Source organism: Procambarus clarkii, chromosome 58 (genome assembly GCF_040958095.1).
Source record: "Procambarus clarkii isolate CNS0578487 chromosome 58, FALCON_Pclarkii_2.0, whole genome shotgun sequence".
Classification (NCBI taxonomy): Eukaryota; Metazoa; Arthropoda; class Malacostraca; order Decapoda; family Cambaridae; genus Procambarus; species Procambarus clarkii.
In genome coordinates, this window is record NC_091207.1 from 11,196,210 (window position 1) to 11,220,499 (window position 24,290).

Here is a 24,290-nt window from a genome sequence, read left to right on the forward strand (position 1 = left end):
CTAAACACCCGAAGATTATTATGGACTTACTTCTATCTGCAGTGTTTTGTACTAGTTTACTGTTGGGTACCAGTACTTTCCTAATTGCTTGCCTAATTTCTGCTTCTTCTTGGTCATTTCTGGTTTTGACTTCCAAACACACTTCCTTGATCATCTCTTTCTGTTTTACAACTTGCACATACTTTTTATTTCTTCTTTATACTTTTCTAGTTCTTTATTAACCTCCTCGATGCGAGTCATCGATGAAGTGTCTCGTTGCATCTCCTTGCCTAACTTCATGTTAGCCCTCAGGGTACCTTGGAGTTGTTCACCATATGAGTCTATTTTCTTGTTTATTTCTTCAAATTTACAACTCTTCACTTTCCATACCTCATTATCTTACACTAGTACTGTACCTGGATTTGTTCCTTCTGAATCTTTACCTTGTCCATTAATTCAGTAATTTTCTTACCTTGCTGTAGAAAACTTCCTTGTAAGTGTGAAACTCACTCCTGAGAGCTCCATTTTCTTCTTCTAATTTAACTACTTTTTCTTCACACTTCTTTAGGATATCGTCAATTATCTCTAAGCTACCTAGAAAACCACTTTCCTGTATTTGTTTCTGAGTAAAACCTTTTAAGACTGCCTCTTCTGTTGTCTCAACTGACGATCCTGACCCATCCAGTCCTGCCCCATCCTCCATATTTGTAGTGATTTCCTCGGCTCTGGTTCAGAGACCCTGAGACAAATGTTTTTTCCAGTTATATATATATTTTTCACAACAATCACCACAGTCCACCTTTTATCAGTGATCTCGGTATATTGATGGTATCTGGAACACCACTTGCATAGCCTTCCCCAGCACTATAGTGTGGGATGGTGGGTGCTGTATGACTGTGGAAGTGTGGTAGTGTGTGTGTGTGTGTGTGTAATTACCTAAGTGTAGTTACAGGATGAGAGCTACGCTCGTGGTGTCCCGTCTTCCCAGCACTCTTTGTCATATAACGCTTTGAAATTACTGACGGTCTTGGCCTCCACCACCTTCTCACTTAACTTGTTCCAACCGTCTACCACTCTATTTGCGAAGGTGAATTTTCTTATATTTCTTCGGCATCTGTGTTTAGCTAGTTTAAATCTATGACCTCTTGTTCTTGAAGTTCCAGGTCTCAGGAAGTCTTCCCTGTCGATTTTGTCAATTCCTGTTACTATTTTGTATGTAGTGATCATATCACCTCTTTTTCTTCTGTCTTCTAGTTTTGGCATATTTAATGCTTCTAACCTCTCCTCGTAGCTCTTGCCCTTCAGTTCTGGGAGCCACTTAGTAGCATGTCTTTGCACCTTTTCCAGTTTGTTGATGTGCTTCTTAAGATATGGGCACCACACAACAGCTGCATATTCTAGCTTTGACCTAACAAAAGTCATGAACAATTTCTTTAGTATATCACCATCCATGTATTTAAATGCAATTCTGAAGTTAGAAAGCATAGCATAGGCTCCTTGCACAATATTCTTTATGTGGTCCTCAGGTGATAGTTTTCTATCTAGAACCACTCCTAGATCTCTTTCTTTATCAGAATTCTTTAAAGATTTCTCACATAATATATAGGTTGTGTGGGGTCTATGTTCTCCTATTCCACATTCCATAACATGACATTTATTAACATTAAATTCCATTTGCCAAGTGGTGCTCCATATACTTATTTTGTCCAGGTCTTTTTGAAGGGCATGACAGTCATCTAAATTTCTTATCCTTCCTATTATCTTAGCATCATCAGCAAACATGTTCATATAATTCTGTATACCAACTGGTAGATCATTTATGTACACAATAAACATCACTGGTGCAAGAACTGAACCCTGTGGTACTCCACTTGTGACATTTCTCCATTCTGATACATTGCCTCTGATTACTGCCCTCATTTTTCTATCAGTCAGAAAATTTTTCATCCATGATAGAAGCTTACCTGTCACCCCTCCAATATTTTCCAGTTTCCAGAACAACCTCTTATGTGGAACTCTGTCGAAAGCCTTTTTTAGGTCCAGATAGATGCAGTCAACCCAACCATCTCTTTCCTGTAATATCTCTGTGGCTCGATCATAGAAACTGAGTAAATTCGATACACAGGATCTTCCAGATCGAAAACCATACTGTCTGTCTGATATTATATCATTTCTCTCTAGGTGTTCTACCCATTTAGTTTTGATTAGTTTTTCCAATACTTTCACTATTACACTTGTCAATGATACAGGTCTATAATTGAGGGGGTCTTCCCTGCTGCCACTTTTGTAGATTGGAACTATGTTAGCCTGTTTCCACCCGTCTGCTACGATTCCTGTACACAGGGATGCCTGAAAGATCAGGTGAAGTGGAATGCTGAGCTCAGATGCACATTCTCTCAGAACCCATGGTGAAACGCCATCTGGGCCAGCTGCTTTGTTCTTACCGAGCTCCTTGAGCATTTTTTCCACTTCGTCTCTAGACACCTCTATGTGTTCTATGTTGTTCTCTGGAATTCTTATTGTATCTGGTTCCCTAAAGATTTCATTTTGTACAAACACACTTTGGAACTTTTCGTTTAGTGTTTCACACATTTCCTTTTCATCTTCCGTGAATCTATTTCCCATTTTCAACCTCTGAATATTATCCTTTACCTGCAATTTGTTGTTTATGAATTTATAGAATAGACCTGGTTCTGTTTTACATTTGTCCGCAATCCCTTTTTAAAAATTTCTTTCTGCCTCTCTCCTCACTGCCGTGTAGTTGTTTCTCGCATCTTTGTATCGCTGGTATGTTTGGGGGGTTCGGCCTCTTCCTGTATTGATTCCATTTTTGTGTCTTTCGGTCTCTAGCCCTCTCGCAATTTCTATTGAACCAATCCTGTTTCCTAGTTCTGCATCTCTGTTTTGGTATAAATTTTTTTGTGCCTTTATCATATATTTCACAAAACTTGCCATACATCTCATTCACTTCCTTGCCTAGCATCAAGTCTGTCCAATTATACTCACTAAAAAAATTTCTAAGGTCACCATAATGTCCTCTCCTGAAGTCTGGTTTTTCAACTGCTTCAACCTCCTTATTTTCTTCCAGCTTATAACGCATTGCATACTTTATTCCCAAAAAGACATGGTCACTTTTACCCAAGGGAGGAAGGTACTGAATGTCAAATATCTCTTCCTCCTTCCTGGTAAATATCAAATCTAGCATGGAGGGAACGTCCCCTTCCCTCATCCTCGTAGCTTGTTTAACATGTTGATACAAGAATGTTTCCAGGATGAGGTCTACAAATTTACAGGTCCAAAAATCTTCTGTTTTAGCTTCATATGCTTCCCAGTCTATGGATTTCAAGTTGAAGTCACCGACTATCAACAGTCGTGATCTATCGTTATCCGCTCTCGCTATAATCTCTCTCATTATTGTTATAAGACCTTCACGTTTACTATCTAGCTCCTCCTTTGACCATGTGCTGCTTGGCGGTGGACTATATGCATTTATCATCATTAGTTTATCATCCTCATAGCAGATCTCTAGTGCTATTATGTCAACTTCTTGTGGATTGGCAGTCATTATTTCCTTCACCTTTAGGTGTTCTTTTACCAGCACAGCAACGCCACCGCCTTTCCTAATTTTTCTGTCCCGTCTCCAAATTGAGTAGCCCCTTGGGAATATGACCTCATTTAAAATTACATCTTCAAGTTTTGTCTCCGTGAGTGCAACAATGTCTGGTGTCTGCAGCTGTATTACATCACTTAACTCCAGTATCTTCGATCTCACTCCATCTATGTTGGTGTATGCAATCTTCAGGAACTTGTTCCCCCTCTCCTTATTCTTCACTCCCCCTCTCTCTATTGATTTTGTTGGTTTGCCTTTATGTACCACTTTACTGGTTTGCCTACCCCTATCACTTTGTAGAAAAAAGAATTTATTTCTTCTTCATTCCTGCTCTCATTTAAATGTTTTGCCTCGGCGAGGTTCAGTTTCAGCTTCTCTCTATCTTCTTTTGAAAGATCTCGTCTTAATGACCACCCTTTCCCATCCTCATCCCTTTGCAATTTTCTAGCATTCCTTAGTACTTCTTCCATCTGTTTGGCACCGTTTAGGGTGATCCTCAAAGGTCGATCTTTCCCTTTTACGTACCTGCCTATTCTCCTGTAGTCGCACACATTCTCTCTGTTTGTAAGACCTTCCACGAGGCCAACAATTTTATCTACTACTTTAGCTTCTTCTACAGCTCTTTCTGACCTAGATGTTATCGCCTTTTCTTTGCAGCCAAAAATGTGTGTGTGTGTGTGTGTGTGTGTGTAATTACCTAAGTGTAATTACCTAAGTGTAGTTACAGGATGAGAGCTACGCTCGTGGTGTCCCGTCTTCCCAGCACTCTTTGTCATATAACGCTTTGAAACTACTGACGGTCTTGGCCTCCACCACCTTCTCACTTAACTTGTTCCAACCGTCTACCACTCTATTTGCGAAGGTGAATTTTCTTATATTTCTTCGGCATCTGTGTTTAGCTAGTTTAAATCTATGGCCTCTTGTTCTTGAAGTTCCAGGTCTCAGGAAGTCTTCCCTGTCGATTTTATCAATTCCTGTTACTATTTTGTACGTAGTGATCATATCACCTCTTTTTCTTCTGTCTTCTAGTTTTGGCATATTTAATGCTTCTAACCTCTCCTCGTAGCTCTTGCCCTTCAGTTCTGGGAGCCACTTAGTAGCATGTCTTTGCACCTTTTCCAGTTTGTTGATGTGCTTCTTAAGATATGGGCACCACACAACAGCTGCATATTCTAGCTTTGGCCTAACAAAAGTCATGAACAATTTCTTTAGTATATCGCCATCCATGTATTTAAATGCAATTCTGAAGTTAGAAAGCATTGCATAGGCTCCTTGCACAATATTCTTAATGTGGTCCTCAGGTGATAGTTTTCTATCTAGAACCACTCCTAGATCTCTTTCTTTATCAGAATTCTTTAAAGATTTCTCACATAATATATAGGTTGTGTGGGGTCTATGTTCTCCTATTCCACATTCCATAACATGACATTTATTAACATTAAATTCCATTTGCCAAGTGGTGCTCCATATACTTATTTTGTCCAGGTCTTCTTGAAGGGCATGACAATCATCTAAATTTCTTATCCTTCCTATTATCTTAGCATCATCAGCAAACATGTTCATATAATTCTGTATACCAACTGGTAGATCATTTATGTACACAATAAACATCACTGGTGCAAGAACTGAACCCTGTGGTACTCCACTTGTGACATTTCTCCATTCCGATACATTGCCTCTGATTACTGCCCTCATTTTTCTATCAGTCAGAAAATTTTTCATCCATGATAGAAGCTTACCTGTCACCCCTCCAATATTTTCCAGTTTCCAGAACAACCTCTTATGTGGAACTCTGTCGAAAGCCTTTTTTAGGTCCAGATAGATGCAGTCAACCCAGCCATCTCTTTCCTGTAATATCTCTGTGGCCCGATCATAGAAACTGAGTAAATTCGATACACAGGATCTTCCTGATCGAAAACCATACTGTCTGTCTGATATTATATCATTTCTCTCCAGGTGTTCTACCCATTTAGTTTTGATTAGCTTTTCCAATACTTTCACTATTACACTTGTCAATGATACAGGTCTATAATTGAGGGGGTCTTCCCTGCTGCCACTTTTGTAGATTGGAACTATGTTAGCCTGTTTCCACACGTCTGCTACGATTCCTGTACACAGGGATGCCTGAAAGATCAGGTGAAGTGGAATGCTGAGCTCAGATGCACATTCTCTCAGAACCCATGGTGAAACGCCATCTGGGCCAGCTGCTTTGTTCCTCCCGAGCTCCTTTAGCATATTTTCCACTTCATCTCTAGACACCTCTATCCGCTCTATGTTGTTCTCTGGAATTCTTATTGTGTCTGGTTCTCTGAAGATTTCATTTTGTACAAACACACTTTGGAACTTTTCATTTAATGTTTCACACATTTCCCTTTCATTTTCCGTGAATCTGTTTCCCATTTTCAACCTCTGGATATTATCCTTTACCTGCAATTTGTTGTTTATGAATTTGTAGAATAGGCCCGGTTCTGTTTTACATTTATCTGCTATCCCTTTTTCAAAATTTCTTTCTGCCTCTCTCCTTACTGCTGTATAATTGTTTCTCGCATCTTTGTATCGCTGGTATGTTTGGGGGTTTGGCCTCTTCCTATACCGATTCCATTTTTGTGTCTTTTGGTCTCTTGCCCTCTCACAATTTCTGTCAAACCAATCCTGTTTTCTGGTCCTGCATCTCTGTTTTGGTATGAATGTTTGTGTGCCTTCCTCGTATATTTTTAAAAATTTGGCATACATTTCATTTACTTCCCTGCCTAGCAACAATTCTGTCCAATTACACTCATTAAAAAAATTTCGAAGTTCCCCATAGTTGCCTCTCTTTAAATCGAGTTTACCAACTGTTTCAATGTCCCCATTTTCTTCTAGATGATATCTTAAAGCATATTTAATGTCTAACAGGACGTGATCACTCTTTCCCAAGGGAGGAAGGTACTGGATGTCAAAAATCTCTTCTTCTTTCCTGGTGAATACTAGATCCAGTACTGACGGTATATCTCCTTCCCTCATTCTTGTGGCTTGCTTTATGTGTTGATACAAGAATGTCTCCAGAATGAGGTTCACAAATCTGCATGTCCAAAAGTCCTCCGTTCTTGCTTCATAGGCCTCCCAGTCTATTGCTCTAAAGTTGAAGTCCCCCAGTATCAACAGTCGTGATTTATCTTTATCTGCTTGTACAATAATATCTCTCATGACCATTATGAGGCCCTCTCGTTTGTCATCCAGTTCTTCCTTTGTCCACGTGTTGCTTGCTGGTGGGCTGTAGGTATTTACAATTATCAGGTTATCATCCTGATTCCAGACCTGCAATGCCATTATGTCAATATCTCGAGGGTTTTCAAATATTAACTCTTTTACCTTCAGGTGTTTTTTCACCAGTACAGCCACTCCTCCTCCCTTCCTAGTTTTCCTGTCACGTCTCCAAACTGAGTAGCCTCTTGGGAATATGACTTCATTTATTATATTTCCTTCAAGTTTCGTTTCTGATAATGCAACAATATCTGGGACCCTAAGCTGGATTATATCTTGCAACTCCAAAGTTTTTGACCTCACTCCATCTATGTTGGTATATACAATTTTCAGGAACATGTTCCCTTTTCCTTTGCTCTTTACTCCCCCTTCCACTACTGATCTTGTTGCTTTGTTTTTATGTACCATTTCACAAGCTTTCCAGTCCCTGTCACTTTGTAAAAAAAAGAATTTCTGTCTTCTTCATTTCTATCCCCATTTAGCCGTTTTGCCTCAATTAAGTTCATTTTCAGCTTTTCTCTGTCTTCCTTGGAGAGGTCTTGTCTTATTGACCAAGATTTGCCAACCTCATCACTCTGCAGTTTCCTGGCATTTCTTAGCACTTCCATCATGTTTTTCACTCCATTAAAGGTCACCCTTAAGGGGCGGTTCTTTTCTTTCTCATATTTTCCTATTCTTCTAAAATCACTGACATTTTCCTTTGAGCCTTCTCCTAAACCTACTATTTTCTCTATGATTTTCATCTCTTCTGCCGCTCGGTCCACCCTAGATGAAATTTCCTTCTCTAAACATCCAAAAATGATTATGGACTTAGTTCTATCTGCAGTGTTTTGTACCAGTTTACTGTTGGTAACCAGTTCTTTCCTAATTGCTTGCCTAATTTCTGCTTCTTGTTGGTCATTTCTGGTTTTGACTTCCGAACACACTTCTTTGATAGTCTCTTTCTCTTTTACAACTTGAGCATATGTCGCTTTTATTTCTTCTTTATACTTTTCTAGTTCTTTATTCACCTCCTCTATGTGAGTTGTCAGTGAAGTTTCCAGTTGGAGATCCTTACCTAACTTTATGTTAGCCCTTAGGCTTGCTTGGAGTTGTTCACCATATGAGTCTATTTTCTTGTTTATTTCTTCAAAGTCACCACACTTCACTTTCCATGCCTCATTTTCTTTCACTAGTTCCTTGATTTGCTCCTCCTGATTTGTTACCTTGTCTGTTAATGCAGTAATAATCTTACCTTGTTGAAGCATACTCCCTTTTAGAGTGCAAAGCTCACTCCAAAGAGCTCCATTGTCCTCTTCTAATTTAAGCACTTTTTCTTCATACTTCATTTGCATGTCCTCAATTATCTCTAACCTGCCAAGAACACCTCCTTTCCTTATATCTTGTGTTGAGAATCCTTTGAAACCATCATCTGATGGTGTGTCTACCTTCTCAGTGGGGGTGGTGGCGGCGGCCATCTTTGATTTTGTTCTAGACCAAAACAAACTTTTCCACTCGGCTATTTTCACTCAGTTTTACTTGTTTATTGTATTTTATTTGCTTTTACTCTTCCCAGAACCTTTATGTAACCTGGGACACCACTATAGCCCTCAACCTGTTCCCAATACTTAGGTAATTCGATATTTCCAGGAGCTTGCTGCAGTGTGACTTCTGCCTCCTCCAGCTTCACCTCACCCACCTCACCTGTGTGTGTGTGTGTGTGTAATTACCTAAGTGTAATTACCTAAGTGTAGTTACAGGATGAGAGCTACGCTCGTGGTGTCCCGTCTTCCCAGCACTCTTTGTCATATAACGCTTTGAAACTACTGACGGTCTTGGCCTCCACCACCTTCTCACTTAACTTGTTCCAACCGTCTACCACTCTATTTGCGAAGGTGAATTTTCTTATATTTCTTCGGCATCTGTGTTTAGCTAGTTTAAATCTATGACCTCTTGTTCTTGAAGTTCCAGGTCTCAGGAAGTCTTCCCTGTCGATTTTGTCAATTCCTGTTACTATTTTGTATGTAGTGATCATATCACCTCTTTTTCTTCTGTCTTCTAGTTTTGGCATATTTAATGCTTCTAACCTCTCCTCGTAGCTCTTGCCCTTCAGTTCTGGGAGCCACTTAGTAGCATGTCTTTGCACCTTTTCCAGTTTGTTGATGTGCTTCTTAAGATATGGGCACCACACAACAGCTGCATATTCTAGCTTTGGCCTAACAAAAGTCATGAACAATTTCTTTAGTATATCGCCATCCATGTATTTAAATGCAATTCTGAAGTTAGAAAGCATAGCATAGGCTCCTTGCACAATATTCTTTATGTGGTCCTCAGGTGATAGTTTTCTATCTAGAACCACTCCTAGATCTCTTTCTTTATCAGAATTCTTTAAAGATTTCTCACATAATATAAGTGTGTGTGTGTGTGTGTGTGTGTGTGTGTGTGTGTGTGTGTGTGTGTGTGTAATTACCTAAGTGTAATTACCTAAGTGTAGTTACAGGATGAGAGCTACGCTCGTGGTGTCCCGTCTTCCCAGCCCAGTGTGTGTGTGTGTGTGTGTGTGCATGTTGTGTGTTTGGGGTTGAAGGAGCATGCACATGCTTTTGCAGAGCATACATATATATACATTCAAGTTTATAATGAATAATGAAACTAATTATTAAAGCTTTTAGCTGTCACTCATAATAGTAATGCAATATCAGGAAAAACTAACCTGACACCCCCACCAGGAAGAGCTGTGTGAGAGTGCATGGCCTGCTTGTTCTCAAAGTGAGCTCTCAGGAGCATCATCAAAATGTTGTTTTGTAACTGTGTATCAGGTGTTTCTGCTCCTTCATACTTGGCTATCAAAATACTTTTCTCTTCTTCGGGCAGAGATGATAAACGCTTCTTAATGGTGACGTGTGCTTTGGCAGCTGGTAAGCCTAACAATGCAATAAGATTGACATTTTATCACCACAATAATACATCATTTGTCACTTAATAACTGAAGCCGCTAATACAGAATTAACTATGATAAAGTACAATTCTACGATATATACATGCACACACAAATAATTTCCCACAATGAAAATCAAATTAAGAAACATTTAACTCCATTCAATAAATTACATCACAATATTCTGAAGTAGTACTGTAAATACAAAAACCCAGCATTGAATGTAATGAAACGTCATTTTTTGGGTAAGCCCTGGAGGCTTCCTGGAGTTATCGGCTGATATGTGATACATTAAATAAGGGCTTCAGTCAATAGAGTTCAGCCTACCGGGAACCACAAGCCAGAACCCGGTCCACTCAGAGAGGCAAAGGGAACATGGGCTATAGAAACCCCCATGGGGTTGGGGACATTCCATGTCTGCCATCGACCATAGTTGGCACCCAGAAAGGTAGGCATAACAAAACAAACCCCACTTGGTAAGAAAATGTGACCGAAAACCGAACAGAGAAGGCAGAACTCACCCTACAACTTAAGGAAACAAGCAAACGTCACACCTCACCGCCAGTCCGCACAGCTTCCCCCGCCCAGGAGAGGGAGGGGGGAAACCCCAGACCTCTCGCACCAGCTACCCAAGAGATCCAGTTCGGAGGCTGAGCATCAAAAAGGAAATGGAACAGCCAACCAGCCAACCAGAGGGAGGGAGGGAGGGTTTCCAGGAAGCCTCTGGAGCTCAGCCAGAAATGAACAAATCCACAAGGGCCGTGACAAGGATTCGAACCTGCGTCCGAGAGCATCCCAGACGCTGCCTTAATCGACTGAGCTACGACATGGTTAAAAAAGAGTTGAAACCAAAGTTCTACTGAACTTACTGGATCCTGCAGCCTCTCCTAAGCACAAACCAGGGTTTTACACAACTCCCCCATGCACTCGAGCTATGTCAATAGGCCGTTCTAGAGGGCGAGAGTGTTCAGCCAGAAAATGGCTTTTCATTACATTTAACGCTGGTTTTCTGTGGGAAGCCCTTCCGGCTCCCTGGCGCTACATAACCAAAGAGAAGGAATTAGGGCCTTACCCAGGAGGCGGATGCCACTTGCTCCGTAATTCGAAGTTGAGACAACTGGCTGCAACCTGCGACCCAAAGCCACACATGGAAGAATAGGACCAGGAATATTGATGAGATAACAGGTGACCAGGCCCTGTTCGACCTCCAAAATCCCCGCGCCCGAATGTTAGCCCAAGATATGTTGCCAAAGACGGCAGGCAAAGCAGCAAATGTACAAATGTCGTGGGCATGAGGATAGACCACAGGCTGACTAGACTTAATGACCCTATGGGTGACCCAAGCCCTGGAACAGGGAACGTGGGAAACCAGACCAACCCAAAGCATTTTCCCGGCCACAGAAGCCGAGGCGCACAGGTAACGGCGAAGAGCCACAACCAGATTCAATACATGATGCACCCCGACCTGACCAACTAAGCATCAATTACCCAAGGACCCCTCCGGAAAGCGGCCATTTCGTTCTTCGCCAGAAAAGAAGAAGGCTGCAACCAAATAAACCTACCACCAGGATCAAAAGAACAGAAACCCCCTGCACCAGAGGAGAGCATAAAGCTCACCAACCTGAACCCCCAGAGGCCAATGCCAACAGAAAAAGGACGTTGGAAAAACAATCTTGAACCAAAGGGGCCACCACAAACCGAGAAGACAGAAAAGAGAGCACCCTGTCCAAAAACCAGGAAGCAGGGCCTGAAACTAAGGCTGGGCTGGCCACCAAGGGGCCAACAGGACTACTCTCCCATGGTAAGCCTCCAAATGAGCCAGGACCTGAAGCAACAGCTGGACCTGGGGGAAGAGGTACAGGTAACCCCACCTCGACCAGTACTGCCGAAAGGCGTCTACCAAGACATCCTCACTGTCGGGAAATGGTACCTAATATATGGGGAGACGCCAAGACCACGCCGATGTGAAGAGGTCCACCTCCAGGTGCCAGTACGTCCGGCAGAGCCAACTGAAGGAGTCAGTGTCAACCATCCATTCCATGGAGAAAGGAATGAACTGGGACATACCATCTGCCAGGATGTTGGACACTCCCCAGACATGAACTGCCTGAAGAACCAAACCCAGAGAATCCAGCAGATGAGTCACTCATAGTGACCAGCCCCAAATAGGCAAGGACCAAAGAGAACAGTCTGAATGGAGCCAGATTGTTGACCCCCGAGCGACCCAAACCCACCGAAGCAACAGCCAAACTGCTGCGAACTCCTGCACCGTTCTGTGAGCCCCACAGAAGGACGCACCCCACTGTCCCTGGCCAGACTGGTGAGCACTTGTCACAAAACCCCAGCCAAGTGACAACGCATCCGTGAATACATTGAGCGAGGGTTCGAGTAGGCACCAAGGCACTGAACCCCAAAAAACCCGAAGAGGAAGCCGGCAACACAGCAACCAACACAAGGCCCCTGGAGGCCAAACCCGGCGATCCCGAGAGAGGTGGAAGGGAGGACCCGAAGGAACCGGAACAGACGCCAAAGCCAGACCGGATCTAGCTGATAAACCAGCACGGCAAAGTTCAGACTCCCCCCGTGCAACTGCTCGGGTAACTGTCGAGTGACCTGAGTGACCTCCAAAGGGGAAACCCGAGAGGAAGAACATTTTCTGAACAAAACCGAAGAGCCCAAAGGAACCCAGAAACGAACCCGAGGGGAGCCCAAACCACCACATTTGTCAGTGGAAAAACACCACAGAAAGAAAGGGCAAAACACATTACCCAGACTGAACCCCTGGTTAAACGGCTAGAAACGGACCAAAATCCAAGGGACAAAAGGCATGGGAGCAAGCAAAGCAAATGGTTAGGGACAATGGAGTTCATTGGTTCATTGTGTTTTCTGTCTGTGTTTGGATCTGGGCCCTGGGTTTTGGGTCCTGGCCTAAAACCCAGGGCCCAGACCCAAACACAGACAGAAAACACAAAACCGGGCAATAAAAAAAAAAAAACACACATTTCCAGATGAACAGAATAAAGAGAAACAAAACAGCGGAAAAATCGCTTCCAAAACGCCCACATGTAAACAAACAGCAGCGTCGCCCTGGCGGGGAAACAACCCGCAGAAAAGAAAACGACCACCAAAACAAAAGGAAACGCAGCTGACGCAAGAGAGCCAAAATCATGCGAGCAAATGTGGGAAATACAGCAGATGAGAGGAGGGACAAACCTGGGACAAATAGCTCCTGAACTGCTAGCAGACTTCCCCTACAACTCCGGGAACCCGCAACAGAGGCCCTGAGGCAGAGCCGTCCTCCACACCCTCCACCTCTGAAGAAAAGGCAGAGATCAGGGGAAAGGCAGCAAAGAAGGGGGCTGCTGGTAGGACCCAGAAACCTCTGCAGGAAGAGCAGGCTTGAATACCTCGATCCTCAACCCGAATGAGGCAGCCCCGAAGCCGCCCGATTCTCATCACCAGCTAAACCCCGTCCCAGACATTTTGGAGCGGGGAACAGGGTAGGGGAGAGAAGGGCAAACAACGCCTAACCAAAGCAGGGCAGCCTCGGGGCATCTGGGTGGGGAACCAACCTACCGCATTGCAACAACCTAAACCTAGCATGCAATGCAGATGCCGCTTGTACCAGAATATCAATGTCAACAGAAAGGGTAATTGGAGAATATGCAGAGAACGCGACTCGCAAGACTCCAGGTCAAAGGTGTCTGTGACTTAACAGGCGGCATGACAGATGCAAAAGCGGTGACTGTCACTCTGAGACAAGGGCACATAGCAACCATCAAACTCACACAAGGCGAGCTGGAACTCGAAGACGCATCCATAGGTCCACTGAACCCCAACAGGGTTTTCTAGGGTCCGTAGGCTGACTGCTACGGGAAGCCCAGTCAAGGTGTTGCAAACCGGTGTTAGACCCAAAGCTAACAAGGGGGGAGATCACAACACAGAAAGCCTCTGCGACATGTACAATCACTGGGGCCTAATGGAGGGCCACCAAAATGTTGTGAGTGATCCTATAACCACACCAGGCAGACCCCCACCAGGCACACAAAACAAGAAAAGAAAACCCCCACAAAAGTACAACCACCCCAGAGAAAACAGTAACTGGCCGCTGCATAGGTAAGCTGGCTGCAGAACACCTTGATGCCCCAACCAGCAACAATACCACTTCCTACACAAGATCAAACAAGTGCCACAAAACTCCATCTGGCTTCAAGGGGTGGAGTAAATGCCGAGCAGCCAAAACCCCTACGGAAATGGCGTCCCGAACACACCAGGGAAGATAACCCTGACACGCAAGGGTAGTACTCACAGGATACTTAGGGAAGGCTTCCCTAAGTGCATGCAGCCCGCACTTAGTGTACATGCAGCATGCACTGCATGTACACTTCAGGTACACCTGGCCACCACACCACGAACAGCAGAAGACACAATGAAGGTAATCTCTGAATGGAAACCGAGGTAAGAGATGACATTCACCCTGGATCACTTTAGCCAACGAACTGGATGGTTTGGGTAGCCGGTGTGGGGGGTTCGGGGCCCTTTCCCCTCCCCTGGCATGGTGGTGAGGTGTGACATTTGCTTGTTTGTTTCTTTCTAGAGTTACAGAGCAAGTTCTGCCTCCCTGTTCAGTTTTCAGTTGCATTTTCTTACCAAGTGGGGTTTGTTTTGTTATGACTACCTTTCTGGGTGCCAACCCTAGTCAATGACAGACATGGAATGCCCCCAACCACATGGGGGTTTCTATAGCCTTTGCTCCTTTTGCCTATCTGAGTGGGCCAGGTTCTGGCTCGTGGTCCCCAGTATGCTGAACTCCATTGACAAAAGCCCTGGTCTAATGTATCGCATATTACTCCATTAGCTCTAGGGAGCCGTAGGGGCTCCCCACAGAAAATTAAATGTAAAATATAATGAAATGCCATTTTATGGTTTGCCCCAGTAGCTACTGAGCCTGGCTCTGGAACCTCCAAGCCTTAGTCAAATACACCATGCCTCTGAGACCCATCAGTTGCCTGCCACAAGCCAGGACTAGAATCTGGCTCAGTATACAAAGTGAGGGGAGCAGATCAGAGATCAAAACTAGGGAAAGGCACCAAAAAGCATAGGGTCAACAAAACAAGTGACTGCTTCAAGGAAATTAGGTACCCCTAGTAAATAAGGAAAGGCAATCTAATGCTCCCGACAGCCACCAGGTACTGGAGTAGCCCAGGTCAACTGGAGTCTCAACCAGCCTGTCCCCTTATGCTGTAGTCAACCATGAAAAACCCCACAACACCACAGGAAAGAAGAGAAAGGGCAGGAACTGAGAACTATTGGGGGGGCCCCTCGCCAGAAAAGGGCATTTCACCACATTCAAGGTTTGATTTCAGGAACGAACCTCTCAGTAGCACTCCAAGCATACTCACAATGTCACCTCGAAAGAGAAGCTCACCTTATCTGGAAACTGAAATGGTAAATTGGGCATATTCATGGGAGAACAACAATAGGAGAGAAGGGTCTGGGGCAAAAAGCAGCAGCCAAGAGCCAAATGCCCAAGAGCACATAATGAGTGAGCAGCCAACTGCTGGAGCTGTAAGAAGCCCAAAGCCTGAAAGCCATCAGGCTTTCAGGCACACACACACACACACTACCACCTATCAAAATAAAAATAAAGGTAGTCTGCCAGCAAGGAGGAAATTGAGACCTAGTGGCTTCAGACCCACAAGTCCTTGAAGGACTTGGATGGAATTGGTTTCCACCTGTTTAATGAAGAACATGCCACTAGTGGTACTGGAATTAATGGAGACTGCTATAGGAATTAATGGGGGACTGCTATAGGATTTAATGTGGACTGCTACAGGATTTAATGTGGACTGCTACAGGATTTAATGTGAAGTGCAACAGGACTTATTGTGGACTGCTACAGGATTTAGTACTTACATCCCCTGTTTTTTCTGCTTTTGTTGTATTCACTCGCATTATTTAGGTGGGACCTATGATACAATCATGCTTTGAGTCTCACACTTCAATAATGAGGAAGTTGGGGCCTAATGCTGCAGCAAGAAGTGGAAGAGGAGCCATATGCAAAATATGATGGATCCAATTTAGATACTGTACACAGTGCACCTTTTGCACTAGGTACCGAGATAAGACTTGCCAAGTCACACTCAAAGAATGATGAGACAATGAAAACAAATGCAGGGGAGCAGGGAAAGGGGGGGGGGGGTTGAATCCAGGCCACAAACAGGAATCCAGAAATACAACACAAGGGAAGCATAGGAGGGGGTTCCAGCTCGTACCAGGACAGGGAATAAGAGAACATGTCTGTATGAAGCAATAAACCTTCAAGGCCATAACTAAACTCCAAATCTTACCACTAAACTCCAAATCTTACCGTGCCACAGAGGAAGGAGGACCAGAAAGGGAGCCTACATCCTCTTCAGAGCCTTGAGCCTTAACAGAGGGGAACAGACTGGGCATCAAGAAGGAAAGTTTCAGAACCCCCGGAAACCAAAGCCTCTAGGCCCATCTTAAATGAAAAGGAAATCAAGCATGTGGAGTAGCATGCTCTAGCATTCGTTGCATACCTGAGGGAGCAGCGCCCCCAATGACACCCCCATCAGCCTCAAAGCTCTTGCAGTCAGTAACCCAACCTCAGGCCAAACTTGGAGGAGAAATGACAAAGGCATATTCACCAAATATAACAATGTGCAGCTGGTCTTTATTAAATGCAACTGCAGTTCATGTGTGAACAGTGAGAATATGAACACAAACAGACAAGTCATATGGAAATTGGTCTCCCATTCACAAACAAGTTTATGTGAAACTGGTCCCTTAATACTTTGGTTGCTTCCCTGACAAGCTATGCCTACACTTAGGTAAAAAAAAAAAAAAAAAACAGCGTTGAATGTAATGAAACACCATTTTTTGAGTAGAGCCCCAGAGGCTCCCTGGAGTTATTGGACTGATATTAGCTAATATTAGTACAGTACTAGGATTCCGTCTTGTGCAGTTGTCATGCCTACTGAGGACCACTAGCCAGAACATGGTCCCTTCAGAGAGGTGAAAGGAGCAATGGCCTATGAAACTCTTATGTATAAAAGTATTCATGTCTACCATCGACCGGGGATGAGCACCCAGAAAGGTAGGCACTTCAAAACAGTCCCCTCCTGGTAGAAATATTACAACCTAAGTTCGAACACCGGCAAGAAACTCCCCCAAAGAAAAACAAGCTAACGAGCAACACGTTATCACACCTTGTGCCGCTTGTTTGCACGGCAGCAGGATCGCCAGTTTGGAGGCTGAAAAACAAAACTCCGCCAACCGGGGAAAGGGTGGGTGCCAGAAAGCCTCAGGGGCTCTACCCAGAAAATGGCATTTAATTACATTCAATGCTGGTTTTCTGTGGGGAAGCCCCATCAGTTCCCTGGGGCTAACTACTTAGAGAAATAATAAAGGAACTTACCTGGGAAGCGGCTGCACTGCACAACTCATACCCAAGATAAGGCAACTGGCTGCAATCGCCGACCCAAGGCGACACAAGACCACTGAGGGTCTGACACATTTACGACACATTTACAAGATATCGGGCAGCCAGGACCCTGTTCGATCTCCAAAACCCCCAGACCTGAATATCTGCTCAAGACACATTGCCAAATACAGCAGCCAAAGCTGGAAATTTACAAACATCATGGGCACAAGGGTAAACTGCAGACTGGGTAGACTTGATAACCTTGCGGACGACCTGAGAGACCCGAGCCCTGCAACAGGAGGCGAGAAACCGGGTCAACCCAAAGTGCATCCTCGGACACTGAAACCGAGGAGTGCAGATAACAGCATAAAGCTGCAACCGGACACAAAACATGATGCATTCTCAGCCTAACCAACCATGCATCAATAACCCACAGACCCCTCTGGACATCTGCCATCTCGTTCTTTGCCAGAAAAGGAGACGGCTCCAAATGAACAAAACATCCACCCGGACCAAAAGAGCAAAAGACTCTGTGTCTGAGAGCATGAAGCTCCTTGATCCGACCCCCAGAAGCCAAAGCCAACAAGAAAAAAGCTTTCTGGAAATAGTCCAGGGGGCCCTTTGGTCCCTAAGGACCAAAGTTCTTTTGTTCTTTTGGTTTTGAACAAACCAAAGTTCTTGGTTTGTGGGGACCAAAGGGGCCCACAAACCGAGGGGAAGACAGAAAGAGCACCCGGTCAAAAGACCAGGACAGCTCAGGCAGCGCATGAGCAGGCCGGTGGGAAAAGGAGCCGAAATGACATCCACCCCGAACGTAAGCTGGAGCGGCTCTGCCAGTGCCGCACAATACAAGGTGATAGTATTAGGCATAAGATGCCTGTTCTGAAAGAGCCAAGAAAGAAAAGTCAACACAACATGATGAGCCAAGGCCTAAGCATATTCCCAAGGAGAGAGCAAGCACAGCCTGCTGGCACACGAGGCGAAAAGCAAAGAACAGAGAACCCGCCTCCCTGAGAATCGGCGCAAACAGGTTCAACAGTGTGACTGACGCCCATGTCGGAAATTTCGACACTTAATTTACTAATCCCTGGCATAACTAGTTAAAATGGTTATGTCAGGAATATATTAACATTACTAATTTACTAACCTTTCACAGAGAATGAACTTAGCAACATACCAGAGAGAGAATGGAATGTTGCCACATAAGCAAATTCATGATTTATGTGTGATATTTACTCTTGTGAATAACTAAAACCTTCAATCTAGAGTTTAATTACCACAAAAAGTGTTCTCTATGACTAAACATAATTAATTGATACAGAATATCTCAGCTTCCTTCTCTAAGTTGATAATATCGAAATTTGAACCGTGCTGGTGGGATTGTCCCCAGCCGTGAAGGAGGGAACATCCACACCATTGTGCACATGGCAGTTGAGACACTAACATATACCAGCCTTCCTTAAGAATTCGCACGTGCTTGTACCATATACTTCTCGCGATTCTGTGACAAAGAAACTAGTGAAGTCTGCCCAATCCACAACATGCAACCTTGGAAAGTATTTGTCTCAGGTCTACCAGTAAGATATTTCAGTAACTATGGCCAGTAGTGTTGAATATTCTTGTAGTCCGGTTACAAAGCCCAAGAGGCACCCGGAACGGAAAGCTTAATTCATACCATAATTTGTCTCCTATGAATATATACACTGTGTGTAGTGGTAACAGTTTACTACTGATACATTATTTGGCAGGTGTCGTTCAGAAGAGATAGCATCAAGTCCACCTGTTGCGCCATGCGGTTTCCCAAGTCACCATTAAGGCTCCTCTAACTGAGGTTCATCGTTTGTGACCGAAGGAAACTCGGTCTTATCAGTCCTCTTATCAGTTGATTCCGACTCTACAGCTAAGCACTAAACAAATTGTTATCCCATTTGGCCATAGAATTAACATAAATACTGTAGTTTATTATTATCCACCACTGGTGGTATAGGCTACGAACGTATAACCCCCAACTTGTGGAAGGATAACACCCAGAAGACCAATTAATATAACATAGTTCATTTACAACATACAGTCTATTTCAATTAATTAATATTAAGTAATTTTCTACTAGTAATTTAATAGTACTCGAACAAATTCCTGCTGGGAAAATTCCCCACAGCTCGAGCTGCCGAGGCCAGCGCACCAGATGAAGGACCAGCACTCAATGCCTCCACATCTTCCCCAAGCCAGTCCGAGGCACAAGATCGAGGCCAAATGCTCACGAGTGCGCAAGTCCTCAGCTACAAGATGTCGCAAGAGTGGGAACCTGCACGTGCAGCTGTACCAGGCCAACATCCCAAGGAAGCACAGGAGGGAACAACCACACATTAAGGCACTCAAACTCGTCCCCCAAGTAAACCTACAGAACGGTAGCATCCTCCCGCTACTCAAGCGTGGGGGTCCGACAAAACCCATGCCATGCTCCCTGCGAAAAGAAAGGGCCGTCTGCCAGCCAGGAAGACTCAGGGACCTTATAATGCACCCAATACGGAAGAAGAACTGAACTCAAATAAGGACGGATCCATCAGAAATGCAGAATCTGGGTCTCACAGGAAGTACAGAGCCTCCTGAACCTCTTTAGGTGAGATTCGAGCGGCAAAAAACTTTCAGAAGGAAGGAGCAGGAACCCAAGGGAACCCAGAACCAAACCCGGGGAGGAGCCGACCCCAAACCATACTCATACATGGAAGGGGGGTAAGAAAACCCCTCTCCTTGCAACAACAAACCCTACGAAGAGGGGTACCAAAACCCAAGCGGGATCAAAGGGGGGCCTAAGCCCCCCCCCCCCCCAGGACAACTCCCCAGCCCCGGGATCCTCCAAACCAGGCCCCGGGGCAGAACCGACCTCCACACCCTCTACCCCACACCTCTACTAACTAAACACTGCCCTGACTTCGCAACCCCTCAGACGTTTGGGAGCCGGGAGTGGTTTACGAACAACACCAACCGGGAAAAGACTTGGAAGCATGGATAGAACCAAACTCGAAGCGACTAACACCCAACCACCCTAGCATGTTGCAGCAACCTAAACCGAGCATGCAATACAGATGCCGCCTGTACCTGAACCTCAGTGCCAAGAAAAAGGGTAAGTTGGAGTACGAGCAAAGAACACGACTCGCAAGACTCTGGGTCAAAGGTGTCGTGTACTCAGCAGGCAGCATGACAGAGGCAAAACAGGTGATTGTTACCCTGAGACAGGGTGACAAAGCAACTTTTAAACTCGCACGAGGTGAGGTGGAACTCAGAAGATGCATCTACAGTCAAATGAGCCCCAATGGGGTTTTCCAGGGCCCGTAGGCTGCTACAGGAAGCCTAGGCAAGGCACTACAAAAACTAGTTAGGCCCAAACTAACAAGGATAAAACTGCTAAAAACAAACCCCTGCGACGTGTACAATCACGGGGGGGGCCTAGATGTGGGTCACCAAAATATCAAAAGTAGACCAATAGCCAAACAAGGCAAATCCCCCCCTCCAAGCAAGGAAAACAAAAAGAAAAAAAAAACCTTGCAAAAGTACGTCACCAGAAGGAACAGGAACACTGCTGCTGTGTAGGTAGGCAAGCTGCGCAGAACCTTGCACCCCTACCAGCAACAATACCACTTCCTACCCAAGGCCAAACAAAGGCCACAAAAATCGTAGCTGGTCCCAAGGGCGGGGTAAATGCCGAGCAGCAAGAACCCCTACGGAAGTGGAATCCCTAAGGCCATATGGAAGGTAACCCTAGCACCCAGGGGTAGTACTTACAGGGCGCTTAGGGAAGGTAGCCCCTAAGTGCAGGCAACCCCATGACACTGATGTTACACCTGGTCACCACCACCACAAACAGCAGAGAACACCACTAAAGCAAAACAATGCCAAGAAATCGAGGCCAGAATTGACGGCACCCCAGATTGCATCAGCCAACGAATTGGGGATGTGAGAAGAAAGTGTAGATGTCTAGGGCTCCCCCTTCCCTATGGAGGGAAGGGCTGCGTGAACGAGCAGCGCTGCGGCGGTGTGTGACATTTGCTTGTTCTTTAGGTTGTCTGGGTGCCTAACCCTAGACAATGACAGACAAGGAATACCCCCAACCACAGGAGTGGTTCCATTGGCCATTGCTCCCTGTGCCTCTCTTAGGGGACCAGGTGGTCCCTGGTAGGCTGAACTCCAATGACTGATGATCCACACTTAAATATCACATGTCAGTCCAATAGCTCCAGGGAGCCGAAGGGGTTCCCCACAAAAAATAAATAAATAAATAAAATAAACAACAATTATTGTCATAAATTTCGAGATGGATGAGGTGTTCTAGCTCATCGGAATGCTCAAGTGTTAACTGTAATTTTTGGAAGGAGTGTTGAAGTTTTATTTCCAGTCTTTGAGGTTACAGTGAGCAGCCTTTTTATTACTGGTAGATTGAATTATATCTTCTTTATCACACTAATCCAATTAAGGTAACATTTGTAGAGATACTTATCACGGAGGGGGCCAAATATTGACACACACTAATAGGAATGTGGTGTCGAGGGTGAGTACAGACCTTGGCTCTGGAGTGTTTCATGAACTGGACACCCTATCTTTTCAAAGAAGTTGCACACGAGGACTTTCCTTGAGGTTTAAGATTTATAAATTTAATGTCTGCAGTAAAGAATTGTTTGTGTATGGCGTTTGTCTTCATGCACGTACTTCTTGGTATCCCTTGCCCTGTGTTCATTTTTTCATCTTGTATGTCGAATGGTGAGTTTCATAATCTGCTTCAAATTAAAAGGCTTAAATTATTAATATTACTAGATATCACTGCATAACTTACCCTCAACTTCTGTACAAAGCTGACTGAACCACTTCATTGGGCATAGATCGCACAGAAGATTCTCTTGACGTTCCCGAATTTGTGCTTCATGGATGGCTGCAAATGCTTTGCTGAGTGCTGCAACAGAAGATGCACCATAAAATATAAATCATACCTGAAACAATTATAAATTGTGTTGTTATAAGCAAGACTGGCAAAATAAAATAATCAGCGAATATTTGGGTCAGTAAAGCTGAATTAGTTTTAATTTTAATCGTGGGCACTCATTATGGGCTGACACCCACTAAAACAATTGTAAAAATTAATAATTATCTTCTAAGTCTACTTGTATAGTTTAAATGCAAGGCCCCACTTAGTATATCTTGAATATCACTGTCAATAATGCAGCCTGGAGATAAATATTTATAGAAGTAAGTCATGTTGATTTGACTCCATCATTATGGCAACTTTTCCTGCCCATTATCACAGGGCATCAACCGTAATATTTGTAGTGATTGGACCTCACCAGAACCGTAAGACTCTGGCCAACCCATCATACCTACCAAGGCCGGTGTTCACTAGTCTCCAGTATCAAAGCTCTGTACGACTTTGGCCAACCCATCATACCTACCAAGGCCGGTGTTCACTAGTCTCCAGTATCAAAGCTCTGTACGACTCCTGGCCAACCCACCATACCTACCAAGGCCGGTGTTCACTAGTCTCCAGTATCAAAGCTCTGTACGACTTTGGCCAACCCACCATACCTACCAAGGCCGGTGTTCACTAGTCTCCAGTATTGTTGCTCAAATTTAACACCATTTTGAATTTCACTAAACCACAACAATTTTCAAGTTTCCGGTGATAGACCAAAAATTGTGGACAGGGTGAAATTTCCACTGTTTGACTTTTGAGTAGATAATAATTGGGATACAAAATCAAGATAAAAAAAATAGAGTTGAATATAATGAAACGCCATTTTCTGGGTGAGCCACGGAGGCTCCCTGGAGTTTATCAGGCTAATGAGTTTTATATTAGACTGAGTCATTAGCTATGGAGTTCAGACCTACCAGGGACCATGAGCCAGAACCTGGCCCCTTCAGAGAGGTTTCAGAAAGCAATGGCCCTGGAAAACCCCCTTGTTGTCGGGGGTTTTCCTTATCTGCCATTCACCGGGGTGAGGCACCCAGAAAGGTAGGCATAACAAAACAAACTTCCTGTGGTAAGAAACTAAAACAAAAAAACGAACAGAGAGGTAGAACTCCCTACAATCCCAAGGAAACAAACAAACAAGCAAACGTCACACTCTACTGCCGTGCCGCTCATCTGTGCAGCCCTCCCCCCCCCCCCTGAGAGGGGTCGGGAGGCCCCAGACCTCACCGCGCCGGCTGCCTAGCACTCGAGTTCGGAAACTAAATTCCGGGTCTCGCAGGAGGAATGCGTCAAAAGCCTCCAGAAACTCATTCAAAGAGACACGAGAAGCAGAAAACCTCTGGAAAGACGGGGCCAATTTACCCAAAAGGGCCCGGAACCAAACCCGTGGAGGAGCCGAACCCAAATCATACTCATACAGGGAAGTGGGGGGTAAGAAAACACCTCCCCATGGAACAATAAGCCCCACGAGGAAGGCAAAAGCACCCAAGCGGAGTCAACGGGGACCCAAAGCCCCCAGGTCGACTCCTCCCCAGCCCTGAGATCCCCCAAGTCTGGACTAGGAGCAGAGCTGTCCTCCAAACCCTCTACCCCCTAAAGAAAAGGCAGAGTCCAGGGAAGAGGTAGACAAGTAGGGGGCCTGCTGATAGGACCCAGAAGCCTCGGCAGGAGGAACCGGCTCAAATGCCTCTGTCTCCATCCCGAATGGGGCAGCCCCCGAAGCTGTCCGAGTCTCATTACCAACTAAACCTTGTGCCGACTCCAAAAAAATCCTCAGACGTTTGGGAGCCGGAAACAGGGGAAGAGGTGCAAGATGAACAACAGGGGAAGGATCAGGGAGCGCGACGGAACCAAAGTCGAAGCGACTAACGCCCCCAGATCCGGGGGCGTTAGAACCAAAGCGGAGCAGTCGCAGGGCATCTGGGTGAGAAACCAATCTAGCGGGTTGCAGTAACCTAAACCTAACATGCAATGTGGATGCTGCCTGTACCCTAACTGCATCATCATCAGAATAAAACTGGAACACAAGCAGAGAACACGACTCGCAAGATTCCGGGTCAAAGGTGTCGTTGACCCTACAGGCAGCATGACAGAGGCAAAACAGGAGACGGTCATCCTGAGACAAGGGCACAAAGCA

At 44.7% G+C, this 24,290-nt stretch overlaps 2 protein-coding genes across 2 annotated transcripts in view; both read right to left on the reverse strand.

Annotated features, from left to right (window-relative positions):
• The window catches only part of plx (PTB_TBC1D1_like and TBC domain-containing protein plx), a 172,384-nt gene that overhangs the window by 96,607 nt on the left and 51,487 nt on the right, over positions 1–24,290 (reverse strand). The window contains exons 12-13 of the mRNA XM_069306560.1: positions 22,025–22,141; positions 9,525–9,735 (exon numbers count right to left, since the gene is read on the reverse strand). Coding sequence (XP_069162661.1) covers positions 9,525–9,735; positions 22,025–22,141 — 328 coding nt within the window. The remainder of the gene's footprint in view (positions 1–9,524; positions 9,736–22,024; positions 22,142–24,290) is intronic.
• Positions 1,234–8,501, reverse strand: LOC138353523 (uncharacterized protein PF3D7_1120000-like). The gene has a single exon (XM_069306561.1). It carries the CDS (start codon positions 8,287–8,289, stop codon positions 7,207–7,209), a length of 1,083 nt encoding a protein of 360 aa, XP_069162662.1. The 5' UTR covers positions 8,290–8,501; the 3' UTR covers positions 1,234–7,206.

Excerpts from the sequence above, each read along its gene's own strand:
- LOC138353523 (XM_069306561.1), bottom strand. The coding sequence starts at position 8,289 with ATGGCCGCCGCCACCACCCCCACTGAGAAGGTAGACACACCATCAGAT.